The sequence below is a fragment of the Salvelinus namaycush genome, chromosome 5 (assembly GCF_016432855.1).
Source record: "Salvelinus namaycush isolate Seneca chromosome 5, SaNama_1.0, whole genome shotgun sequence".
Taxonomy (NCBI): domain Eukaryota; kingdom Metazoa; phylum Chordata; class Actinopteri; order Salmoniformes; family Salmonidae; genus Salvelinus; species Salvelinus namaycush.
In genome coordinates this window covers 61,719,549-61,732,628 of record NC_052311.1, presented here as the reverse complement: position 1 = coordinate 61,732,628, position 13,080 = coordinate 61,719,549, and the positions used below count along the sequence as shown (strand labels likewise).

Genomic DNA, 13,080 nt, shown 5'->3' with positions numbered 1-13,080 from the left:
AAGTGTGTGGTGAACAAGATTACTCTAAGTGCAGCCAGGGCATTTGTTGATTCAGGCTACTAACAGTGATGGTTGTTATGTGTGGTGCTGAGGGGAAGGTGTGTGGGATTATTTCACCCTACTGTGCGTGTGTTTGTGCACATTTGTGCATTCCACTCAGTTCCCTGGTTTACTTACTGGACTGGCCACCCCTCATAGCCTGCTTCCTCTCTAGGTTTTCTTTCTTTCTTCCTAGGGAGTTTTTCCTAGCCACCGTGCTTCTACACCTGCATTGCACGGTGGTTGGGGTTTTAGGCTGGGTTTCTGTACAGCACTTTGTGACTTCAGCTGATGTAAGAAGGGCTTTATAAATACATTTGATTGACTTACCTCTACACATGACCGTGAATGACCACATGTTCTCTCCTCCTCCAACTTCATTTTTCCATCTCTCTCCTTCTTGACCTCTAAAACCTCTTTTGAACTCATACCAGCAACACCACTTCTCCTTACAAGACAATGTGCTATTTTAGTCTCTGTCACTTACCTAACCTCACTCTCAAACCCAACACACATTTGCTACTATCGTGCCTCACGTCATCTAGATACGCTGCACTCTTTATACACTGTACTCTTTCTACAATTTGTTTTTACACTTTCACAGGCCCACACCCACCCGCTCACATCCTCATTCACACACAGGCCTTTATAAGATCTTCTCAGTAGTGATTTGACTCAGGGCTGGACAATGGTGCTGCTGTGACTGTCAGGGTGTTCCCCGGTGGCTTCTAGGAGCCTGACTTACTATGGCCTGGAGGATGAATGCAGGGCGGGGGTCCACTCCTGTGATTTAAGGGCTATTGCACGGTAATGGAATTATGCTGAGACTCTCATTCTTCACTTTAAAATGTATGCCAAACAAAAACAATTGATTTCAAAGTTTAACAAACGGTACAACTCTATGCACAAGGACTACTTTGAACAATTGACACACTAAAAAAATAAAAAACATTTATGCTTCCTGGGGAAAACTGTGCAGATACAAAGATCGGTAACATAATTACAGTAAAATCTCCCTCAGGTGTATTATTTTACCAAACTTTGTATCTGCACAGTTCTTCCTGTAAATGTGTTTTTGCACAATTTTATGTGGAAACTGTTAAAAGCAGTTCTTGTGCATTGAGTTGTACAGTTTGTTAAACTTTGAAATCAATTGTTTTTTGTTTGGTATACATTTTAAAGTGAAAAATCTGAGATCTCTGTTTAATTCCCTTACCATGGACTTGCCCCTAACTCACTACTGCTGGGGAAGAGCGGGACTCTGCAGAGGTTCTGGTCTACAAACAATTCCTAGCCCCTACCCCTTCTGTGTTTGGAGATCTGAAGTTGTGTTGGGTATGTGTAAGGAAAATGTAATCTGGCTCTACTTTCGAAATGGGCTTAGGTTCTGAGCTTCTGCCAGATTTCTTAGACTACATCAATTCAAATCAGATTTAATGGTCACATACACATATTTATAAGATGTTATTGTGGGTGTAGCGTATTCCATTCCTACAGTCTACAGCTGAAGGTGTAACCTAGGGTCTAAGGGTAGAGTCCAAGAGATGGGGTTGGGGTTGTTCCTGGACAGGCCTAGCCGTCACTGACTGTCATGAGTTCTCCCTCAGGGCATTATTGGCTCAGGCTTAGTTAAACTTTGTTGAATGCTCAGCTGTAAACTGGGTTTTGGCAAGGCATGTCCAACTGTTTCCCTTGGGTTAAAATATTTACCCCTCTAACTCCCTCCAAGCTACGATCCCAAATCTAAATGTTTCAGAGGAGCCTGGAGGAAGAGGAATTTGTGATTTGCAGAAAGCACCTTGATTCTACTTAATTAGTCAAACACTCCAGGATTTTAATGGCACTAGATATTTAGCCATTCTCCAAAAATTGATTGGAGAATTCAAATTGGCCTGTTTATTTTCTTGCAGTCAATTGCATCAGTAATGCCCTGTCGTGATAAGCAAGCAAAGGCCCTAACCAGAGTTTACCCCCTCCCTAACCAGAGTTTATCCCCCCTCCCTAACCAGAGTTTATCCCCCCTCCCTAACCAGAGTTTATCCCCCCTCCCTAACCAGAGTTTATCCCCCCTCCCTAACCAGAGTTTATCCCCCCTCCCTAACCAGAGTTTATCCCCCCTCCCTAACCAGAGTTTATCCCCCCCTCCCTAACCAGAGTTTATCCCCCCCTCCCTAACCAGAGTTTATCCCCCCTCCCTAACCAGAGTTTATCCCCCCTCCCTAACCAGAGTTTATCCCCCCTCCCTAACCAGAGTTTATCCCCCCTCCCTAACCAGAGTTTATCCCCCCTCCCTAACCAGAGTTTATCCCCCCCTCCCTAACCAGAGTTTATCCCCCCTCCCTAACCAGAGTTTATCCCCCCCTCCCTAACCAGAGTTTATCCCCCCCTCCCTAACCAGAGTTTACCCCCCCCCACCCCCCTAACCAGCGGGTATGTGTAAATAAAATTTGTTTAATTGTCACATACACAGGATAGGTGCCCCCCCCAATATTTTTTTTATTTTTAAATGACCAAATACTCTATCCGAACACTCTAATCGCAGTAGACTCCCCCCAACTCCTTGCTTTGGACCTTGGCATATCTGAATCAGATCTGTTATTTTTCCTGCAATTTCAACAGCCAACAGCCAATTTCAAGCCACATTTCAAACCAGCTTCGTAGGTGCTATGGGTCTTGTGTCTGAACAGTCAAATCTGATTTATTTACCCTCAAGTGGTTTTTAGACTGTTATTTGGCATATCTTGACAGTTTGACAAAGAACATGTGGTAACTAACTAGCTTGTTAATTGTTTACAAATAAATTAAAGAATGTAATAGAAAGCTAACAGCTAACTAGCTAGTTAGTTGACTGCCAAAAATGACTTGTTTTGAAAGCTGGACCGTCTTATCCTTTGAGGGCTTAAGTGTTCTTACACTATGATTTTGAACACTCAAAGCAACTGGGAAATGTCCATGGCAGGCATTGTTGTCACCTTGACTTGCTACATAACTTCTGAGTGATAGGAACCACGAGCACCACCACCAATCAGAGTACACCCACAGATAGAACAATGAGACAGATATTTCAGCAGATGTATAAATGTGAATCATCCACTTGGCGTTCCCACTCACTACCAAATATGGCAGTGAGAGGAAGCCCAGTGGCCGGCAGTGGAGAAGGTGGAACGAGATGGATTTTGGCTGACATTCTGCACATTTTCTCATTGATTAAACCTTTGATCTCAATAGAGTTTTCTGTTCCCGAAACTGTAATCTCTTGCAAACAGAGTGGACTAAGTTTTCTAGACTTTACCCTTTGCTAAAGTTTCCAAAAAATGGCATTGTTTAGAAGAAGTGAAAAGGTGAATTGAGTTATTGCACACACACACTTCAGAGTAGGCGTTCCGTAACGGAAATATGCAAATGTCTGCTAGAACAAGCCAATAGGATCTTGCTAGCTTGTGCTTGGCTCTGCCCACCTCCTTGCTTGTTCTGCCCACTGTGACTCATTTGTTTCTATTTGAAACGACAGGCTGTGGTCTATCTTGGTTTAGTTATAAATATCTTTGCTACACCACTGCCACACACCAGTGGTTACTATGACAAATAGCTTGGCCATGTCAGCTAATGACTGCTGTCTGAACACACATCTGATTTGGTTGCTTGTGACTTGCTGTTTGGACAGTCAGTATTGTAAAATGGATTTGAGCATTAAGGCCTGCAGTGTGAACAAGGCTTTAGTAGTATGATTATGGGGTCCTATAGGCTAGGGGTCGGCAACCCTGTTCCTGGAGTGCTGCAGGTCCTGCAGGACACCTGACCAACTGAGCTCATTGATCAGTTCAGTGATTGTCTAACATCAACACACCTGGTCTACCAGGTCAGTTAAACTAAAACAGGACCAGGGTTGCCTAACCCTGGGATAGCCTATATATATTTCCTCCCTCATCTTCTTGTGGGTGAGCCCGAGGTCGGTGTGGGTTGACTTTCGTAGTGTCACTCAGCAGGTTGTGGTGGTGTCAGATGATGTAATGTCCTCTCTCTTTTCTGTCTCCTCATGGTGCCAAAAATCCACATTGTAATAAATTGTCTGAATTGATGCGATAACAATAAATATAACTATACGTTTATAATATTAATGTGCACCACAGTTTAAAAAATCCTTTAAAACTAGTACTACTAGTTTGATGGTTGTAGCCATCAACTGTCCCATTAACAATCACCCATATTAACACACTGATTTAATTTCAAACTCCACATGTCTCTAGTATAGGCTACTGATTGTGATGAACCATATCAGAAAACTGCCGGCGATAAGTGATTGGTATGGTCGGTGTCCGTTAATTTTCGCTTTATTTACTCAATCATATTGTCTCTAGGGGGGAGCGTTTGGGGCTCAGTGGTCTAACTGTGTCTCTGTCTGTAGGGGGGAGCGTTTGGGGCTCAGTGGTCTAACTGTGTCTCTGTCTGTAGGGGGGAGCGTTTGGGGCTCAGTGGTCTAACTGTGTCTCTGTCTGTAGGGGGGAGCGTTTGGGGCTCAGTGGTCTAACTGTGTCTCTGTCTGTAGGGGGGAGCGTTTGGTGCTCAGTGGTCTAACCCAGCCATGAGCATCATCGGGGCCGAGGATGAGGACTTTGAGAATGATCTGGACCCCGTGAGTAACTAGCTGATGACAATGAACTGTAGTGAACAATAGACTGAATGATCATATCTGTTCTGACCTTTCTCTCTGTCCTTCTCACATACTCCATTCTCTACCCTTCTCCTCCTCATTCCCTGTCTCTCTGTCCCTCTCACATACTCCATTCTCTACCCTTCTCCTCATTCCCTTTCTCTCTGTCCCTCTCACATACTCCATTCTCTACCCTTCTCCTCATTCCCTTTCTCTCTGTCCTTCTCACATACTCCATTCTCTACCCTTCTCCTCATTCCCTTTCTCTCTGTCCTTCTCACATACTCCATTCTCTACCGTTCTCCTCATTCCCTGTCTCTCTGTCCCTCTCACATACTCCATTCTCTACCCTTCTCCTCATTCCCTGTCTCTCTGTCCCTCTCACATACTCCATTCTCTACCCTTCTCCTCCTCATTCCCTGTCTCTCTGTCCCTCTCACATACTCCATTCTCTACCCTTCTCCTCATTCCCTGTCTATCTGTCCCTCTCACATACTCCATTCTCTACCCTTCTCCTCCTCATTCCATGTCTATCTAATCTGTCCCTCTCACATACTCCATTCTCTACCCTTCTCCTCCTCATTCCCTGTCTATCTAATCTGTCCCTCTCACATACTCCATTCTCTACCCTTCTCCTCATTCCCTGTCTATCTAATCTGTCCCTCTCACATACTCCATTCTCTACCCTTCTCCTCCTCATTCCATGTCTATCTAATCTGTCCCTCTCACATACTCCATTCTCTACCCTTCTCCTCATTCCCTGTCTATCTAATCTGTCCCTCTCACATACTCCATTCTCTACCCTTCTCCTCCTCCTTCCCTGTCTATCTAATCTGTCCCTCTCACATACTCCATTCTCTACCCTTCTCCTCCTCATTCCCTGTCTATCTAATCTGTCCCTCTCACATACTCCATTCTCTACCCTTCTCCTCATTCCCTGTCTCTCTGTCCCTCTCACATACTCCATTCTCTACCCTTCTCCTCCTCATTCCCTGTCTCTCTGTCCCTCTCACATACTCCATTCTCTACCCTTCTCCTCATTCCCTTTCTCTCTGTCCTTCTCACATACTCCATTCTCTACCCTTCTCCTCATTCCCTGTCTCTCTGTCCCTCTCACATACTCCATTCTCTACCCTTCTCCTCCTCATTCCCTGTCTATCTAATCTGTCCCTCTCACATACTCCATTCTGTACCCTTCTCCTCCTCCTTCCCTGTCTATCTAATCTGTCCCTCTCACATACTCCATTCTCTACCCTTCTCCTCCTCATTCCCTGTCTATCTAATCTGTCCCTCTCACATACTCCATTCTCTACCCTTCTCCTCCTCATTCCCTGTCTATCTGTCCCTCTCACATACTCCATTCTCTACCCTTCTCCTCATTCCCTGTCTATCTAATCTGTCCCTCTCACATACTCCATTCTCTACCCTTCTCCTCCTCATTCCCTGTCTCTCTGTCCCTCTCACATACTCCATTCTCTACCCTTCTCCTCATTCCCTGTCTATCTAATCTGTCCCTCTCACATACTCCATTCTCTACCCTTCTCCTCCTCATTCCCTGTCTCTCTGTCCCTCTCACATACTCCATTCTCTACCCTTCTCCTCCTCATTCCCTGTCTATCTAATCTGTCCCTCTCACATACTCCATTCTCTACCCTTCTCCTCATTCCCTGTCTATCTAATCTGTCCCTCTCACATACTCCATTCTCTAACCTTCTCCTCCTCCTTCCCTGTCTATCTAATCTGTCCCTCTCACATACTCCATTCTCTACCCTTCTCCTCCTCATTCCCTGTCTATCTAATCTGTCCCTCTCACATACTCCATTCTCTACCCTTCTCCTCCTCATTCCCTGTCTATCTAATCTGTCCTTCTCACATACTCCATTCTCTACCCTTCTCCTCCTCCTTCCATGTCTATCTAATCTGTCCCTCTCACATACTCCATTCTCTACCCTTCTCCTCCTTCCATGTCTCTCTGTCCCTCTCACATACTCCATTCTCTACCCTTCTCCTCCTCATTCCCTGTCTATCTAATCTGTCCCTCTCACATACTCCATTCTCTACCCTTCTCCTCATTCCCTGTCTATCTAATCTGTCCCTCTCACATACTCCATTCTCTACCCTTCTCCTCCTCATTCCCTGTCTATCTAATCTGTCCCTCTCACATACTCCATTCTCTACCCTTCTCCTCCTCATTCCCTGTCTATCTAATCTGTCCCTCTCACATACTCCATTCTCTACCCTTCTCCTCCTCATTCCCTGTCTCTCTAATCTGTCCCTCTCACATACTCCATTCTCTACCCTTCATTCCCTGTCTATCTAATCTGTCCTTCTCACATACTCCATTCTCTACCCTTCTCCTCCTCCTTCCATGTCTATCTAATCTGTCCCTCTCACATACTCCATTCTCTACCCTTCTCCTCCTCATTCCCTGTCTATCTAATCTGTCCTTCTCACATACTCCATTCTCTACCCTTCTCCTCCTCCTTCCATGTCTATCTAATCTGTCCCTCTCACATACTCCATCCTCTACCCTTCTCCTCCTCATTCCCTGTCTATCTAATCTGTCCCTCTCACATACTCCATTCTCTACCCTTCTCCTCCTCATTCCCTGTCTATCTGTCCCTCTCACATACTCCATTCTCTACCCTTCTCCTCCTCATTCCATGTCTATCTAATCTGTCCCTCTCACATACTCCATTCTCTACCCTTCTCCTCATTCCCTGTCTATCTAATCTGTCCCTCTCACATACTCCATTCTCTACCCTTCTCCTCCTCCTTCCCTGTCTATCTAATCTGTCCCTCTCACATACTCCATTCTCTACCCTTCTCCTCCTCATTCCCTGTCTATCTAATCTGTCCCTCTCACATACTCCATTCTCTACCCTTCTCCTCATTCCCTGTCTCTCTGTCCCTCTCACATACTCCATTCTCTACCCTTCTCCTCCTCATTCCCTGTCTATCTAATCTGTCCCTCTCACATACTCCATTATCTACCCTTCTCCTCCTCCTTCCCTGTCTATCTAATCTGTCCCTCTCACATACTCCATTCTCTACCCTTCTCCTCCTCATTCCCTGTCTCTCTGTCCCTCTCACATACTCCATTCTCTACCCTTCTCCTCATTCCCTTTCTCTCTGTCCTTCTCACATACTCCATTCTCTACCCTTCTCCTCATTCCCTTTCTCTCTGTCCCTCTCACATACTCCATTCTCTACCCTTCTCCTCCTCATTCCCTGTCTATCTAATCTGTCCCTCTCACATACTCCATTCTCTACCCTTCTCCTCATTCCCTGTCTCTCTGTCCCTCTCACATACTCCATTCTCTACCCTTCTCCTCCTCATTCCCTGTCTATCTAATCTGTCCCTCTCACATACTCCATTATCTACCCTTCTCCTCCTCCTTCCCTGTCTATCTAATCTGTCCCTCTCACATACTCCATTCTCTACCCTTCTCCTCCTCCTTCCCTGTCTATCTAATCTGTCCCTCTCACATACTCCATTCTCTACCCTTCTCCTCATTCCCTTTCTCTCTGTCCTTCTCACATACTCTATTCTCTACCCTTCTCCTCATTCCCTTTCTCTCTGTCCTTCTCACATACTCCATTCTCTACCGTTCTCCTCATTCCCTGTCTCTCTGTCCCTCTCACATACTCCATTCTCTACCCTTCTCCTCATTCCCTGTCTCTCTGTCCCTCTCACATACTCCATTCTCTACCCTTCTCCTCTTCATTCCCTGTCTCTCTGTCCCTCTCACATACTCCATTCTCTACCCTTCTCCTCATTCCCTGTCTATCTGTCCCTCTCACATACTCCATTCTCTACCCTTCTCCTCCTCATTCCCTGTCTATCTAATCTGTCCCTCTCACATACTCCATTCTCTACCCTTCTCCTCCTCATTCCATGTCTATCTAATCTGTCCCTCTCACATACTCCATTCTCTACCCTTCTCCTCCTCATTCCCTGTCTATCTAATCTGTCCCTCTCACATACTCCATTCTCTACCCTTCTCCTCCTCCTTCCCTGTCTATCTAATCTGTCCCTCTCACATACTCCATTCTCTACCCTTCTCCTCCTCATTCCCTGTCTATCTAATCTGTCCCTCTCACATACTCCATTCTCTACCCTTCTCCTCATTCCCTGTCTCTCTGTCCCTCTCACATACTCCATTCTCTACCCTTCTCCTCCTCATTCCCTGTCTCTCTGTCCCTCTCACATACTCCATTCTCTACCCTTCTCCTCATTCCCTGTCTCTCTGTCCCTCTCACATACTCCATTCTCTACCCTTCTCCTCCTCATTCCCTGTCTATCTAATCTGTCCCTCTCACATACTCCATTCTCTACCCTTCTCCTCCTCATTCCCTGTCTATCTGTCCCTCTCACATACTCCATTCTCTACCCTTCTCCTCATTCCCTGTCTATCTAATCTGTCCCTCTCACATACTCCATTCTCTACCCTTCTCCTCCTCATTCCCTGTCTCTCTGTCCCTCTCACATACTCCATTCTCTACCCTTCTCCTCCTCATTCCCTGTCTATCTAATCTGTCCCTCTCACATACTCCATTCTCTACCCTTCTCCTCATTCCCTGTCTATCTAATCTGTCCCTCTCACATACTCCATTCTCTAACCTTCTCCTCCTCCTTCCCTGTCTATCTAATCTGTCCCTCTCACATACTCCATTCTCTACCCTTCTCCTCCTCATTCCCTGTCTATCTAATCTGTCCCTCTCACATACTCCATTCTCTACCCTTCTCCTCCTCATTCCCTGTCTATCTAATCTGTCCTTCTCACATACTCCATTCTCTACCCTTCTCCTCCTCCTTCCCTGTCTATCTAATCTGTCCCTCTCACATACTCCATTCTCTACCCTTCTCCTCCTCATTCCATGTCTATCTAATCTGTCCCTCTCACATACTCCATTCTCTACCCTTCTCCTTCTCATTCCCTGTCTATCTAATCTGTCCCTCTCACATACTCCATTCTCTACCCTTCTCCTCATTCCCTGTCTATCTAATCTGTCCCTCTCACATACTCCATTCTCTACCCTTCTCCTCCTCATTCCCTGTCTATCTAATCTGTCCCTCTCACATACTCCATTCTCTACCCTTCTCCTCCTCATTCCCTGTCTATCTAATCTGTCCCTCTCACATACTCCATTCTCTACCCTTCTCCTCCTCATTCCCTGTCTATCTAATCTGTCCCTCTCACATACTCCATTCTCTACCCTTCTCCTCCTCATTCCCTGTCTCTCTAATCTGTCCCTCTCACATACTCCATTCTCTACCCTTCTCCTCCTCATTCCCTGTCTATCTAATCTGTCCTTCTCACATACTCCATTCTCTACCCTTCTCCTCCTCCTTCCATGTCTATCTAATCTGTCCCTCTCACATACTCCATTCTCTACCCTTCTCCTCCTCATTCCCTGTCTATCTAATCTGTCCCTCTCACATACTCCATTCTCTACCCTTCTCGTCCTCATTCCCTGTCTATCTAATCTGTCCCTCTCACATACTCCATTCTCTACCCTTCTCCTCCTCATTCCCTGTCTATCTAATCTGTCCCTCTCACATACTCCATTCTCTACCCTTCTCCTCCTCATTCCCTGTCTCTCTAATCTGTCCCTCTCACATACTCCATTCTCTACCCTTCTCCTCCTCATTCCCTGTCTATCTAATCTGTCCTTCTCACATACTCCATTCTCTACCCTTCTCCTCCTCCTTCCATGTCTATCTAATCTGTCCCTCTCACATACTCCATTCTCTACCCTTCTCCTCCTCATTCCCTGTCTATCTAATCTGTCCCTCTCACATACTCCATTCTCTACCCTTCTCCTCCTCATTCCCTGTCTATCTAATCTGTCCCTCTCACATACTCCATTCTCTACCCTTCTCCTCCTCATTCCCTGTCTATCTGTCCCTCTCACATACTCCATTCTCTACCCTTCTCCTCCTCATTCCATGTCTATCTAATCTGTCCCTCTCACATACTCCATTCTCTACCCTTCTCCTCATTCCCTGTCTATCTAATCTGTCCCTCTCACATACTCCATTCTCTACCCTTCTCCTCCTCCTTCCCTGTCTATCTAATCTGTCCCTCTCACATACTCCATTCTCTACCCTTCTCCTCCTCATTCCCTGTCTATCTAATCTGTCCCTCTCACATACTCCATTCTCTACCCTTCTCCTCATTCCCTGTCTCTCTGTCCCTCTCACATACTCCATTCTCTACCCTTCTCCTCCTCCTTCCCTGTCTATCTAATCTGTCCCTCTCACATACTCCATTATCTACCCTTCTCCTCCTCCTTCCCTGTCTATCTAATCTGTCCCTCTCACATACTCCATTCTCTACCCTTCTCCTCCTCATTCCCTGTCTATCTAATCTGTCCCTCTCACATACTCCATTCTCTACCCTTCTCCTCATTCCCTGTCTCTCTGTCCCTCTCACATACTCCATTCTCTACCCTTCTCCTCCTCATTCCATGTCTATCTAATCTGTCCCTCTCACATACTCCATTCTCTACCCTTCTCCTCCTCATTCCATGTCTATCTAATCTGTCCCTCTCACATACTCCATTCTCTACCCTTCTCCTCCTCATTCCATGTCTATCTAATCTGTCCCTCTCACATACTCCATTCTCTACCCTTCTCCTCCTCATTCCATGTCTATCTAATCTGTCCCTCTCACATACTCCATTCTCTACCCTTCTCCTCCTCATTCCATGTCTATCTAATCTGTCCCTCTCACATACTCCATTCTCTACCCTTCTCCTCCTCATTCCCTGTCTATCTAATCTGTCCCTCTCACATACTCCATTCTCTACCCTTCTCCTCCTCATTCCCTGTCTCTCTGTCCCTCTCACATACTCCATTCTCTACCCTTCTCCTCCTCCTTCCCTGTCTATCTAATCTGTCCCTCTCACATACTCCATTCTCTACCCTTCTCCTCCTCATTCCCTGTCTATCTAATCTGTCCCTCTCACATACTCCATTCTCTACCCTTCTCCTCATCATTCCCTGTCTATCTGTCCCTCTCACATACTCCATTCTCTACCCTTCTCCTCATTCCCTGTCTATCTAATCTGTCCCTCTCACATACTCCATTCTCTACCCTTCTCCTCATTCCCTGTCTCTCTGTCCCTCTCACATACTCCATTCTCTACCCTTCTCCTCCTCCTTCCCTGTCTATCTAATCTGTCCCTCTCACATACTCCATTATCTACCCTTCTCCTCCTCCTTCCCTGTCTATCTAATCTGTCCCTCTCACATACTCCATTCTCTACCCTTCTCCTCCTCATTCCCTGTCTATCTAATCTGTCCCTCTCACATACTCCATTCTCTACCCTTCTCCTCATTCCCTGTCTCTCTGTCCCTCTCACATACTCCATTCTCTACCCTTCTCCTCCTCATTCCATGTCTATCTAATCTGTCCCTCTCACATACTCCATTCTCTACCCTTCTCCTCCTCATTCCATGTCTATCTAATCTGTCCCTCTCACATACTCCATTCTCTACCCTTCTCCTCCTCATTCCATGTCTATCTAATCTGTCCCTCTCACATACTCCATTCTCTACCCTTCTCCTCCTCATTCCATGTCTATCTAATCTGTCCCTCTCACATACTCCATTCTCTACCCTTCTCCTCCTCATTCCATGTCTATCTAATCTGTCCCTCTCACATACTCCATTCTCTACCCTTCTCCTCCTCATTCCCTGTCTATCTAATCTGTCCCTCTCACATACTCCATTCTCTACCCTTCTCCTCCTCATTCCCTGTCTCTCTGTCCCTCTCACATACTCCATTCTCTACCCTTCTCCTCCTCCTTCCCTGTCTATCTAATCTGTCCCTCTCACATACTCCATTCTCTACCCTTCTCCTCCTCATTCCCTGTCTATCTAATCTGTCCCTCTCACATACTCCATTCTCTACCCTTCTCCTCATCATTCCCTGTCTATCTGTCCCTCTCACATACTCCATTCTCTACCCTTCTCCTCCTCATTCCATGTCTATCTAATCTGTCCCTCTCACATACTCCATTCTCTACCCTTCTCCTCCTCATTCCATGTCTATCTAATCTGTCCCTCTCACATACTCCATTCTCTACCCTTCTCCTCCTCATTCCATGTCTATCTAATCTGTCCCTCTCACATACTCCATTCTCTACCCTTCTCCTCCTCATTCCATGTCTATCTAATCTGTCCCTCTCACATACTCCATTCTCTACCCTTCTCCTCCTCATTCCCTGTCTATCTAATCTGTCCCTCTCACATACTCCATTCTCTACCCTTCTCCTCATTCCCTGTCTATCTAATCTGTCCCTCTCACAATACTCCATTCTCTACCCATCATTCCCCGTCCACCAATGTCCTCTATCTAATCTGTCCTTCACTCTGTACT

The 13,080-nt window shown here is 45.9% G+C and overlaps 1 protein-coding gene across 3 annotated transcripts in view; it reads left to right on the top strand.

Moving 5' to 3' along the window:
* The window catches only part of LOC120048654 (rho guanine nucleotide exchange factor 1-like), a 64,540-nt gene that overhangs the window by 10,654 nt on the left and 40,806 nt on the right, over window positions 1-13,080 (top strand). For all 3 annotated transcript variants that reach the window (XM_038994761.1, XM_038994762.1, XM_038994759.1), the window contains exon 2: window positions 4,586-4,672. In XM_038994761.1, the coding sequence (XP_038850689.1) occupies window positions 4,622-4,672 (51 nt within the window). In that variant the 5' untranslated portion in view covers window positions 4,586-4,621. The remainder of the gene's footprint in view (window positions 1-4,585; window positions 4,673-13,080) is intronic.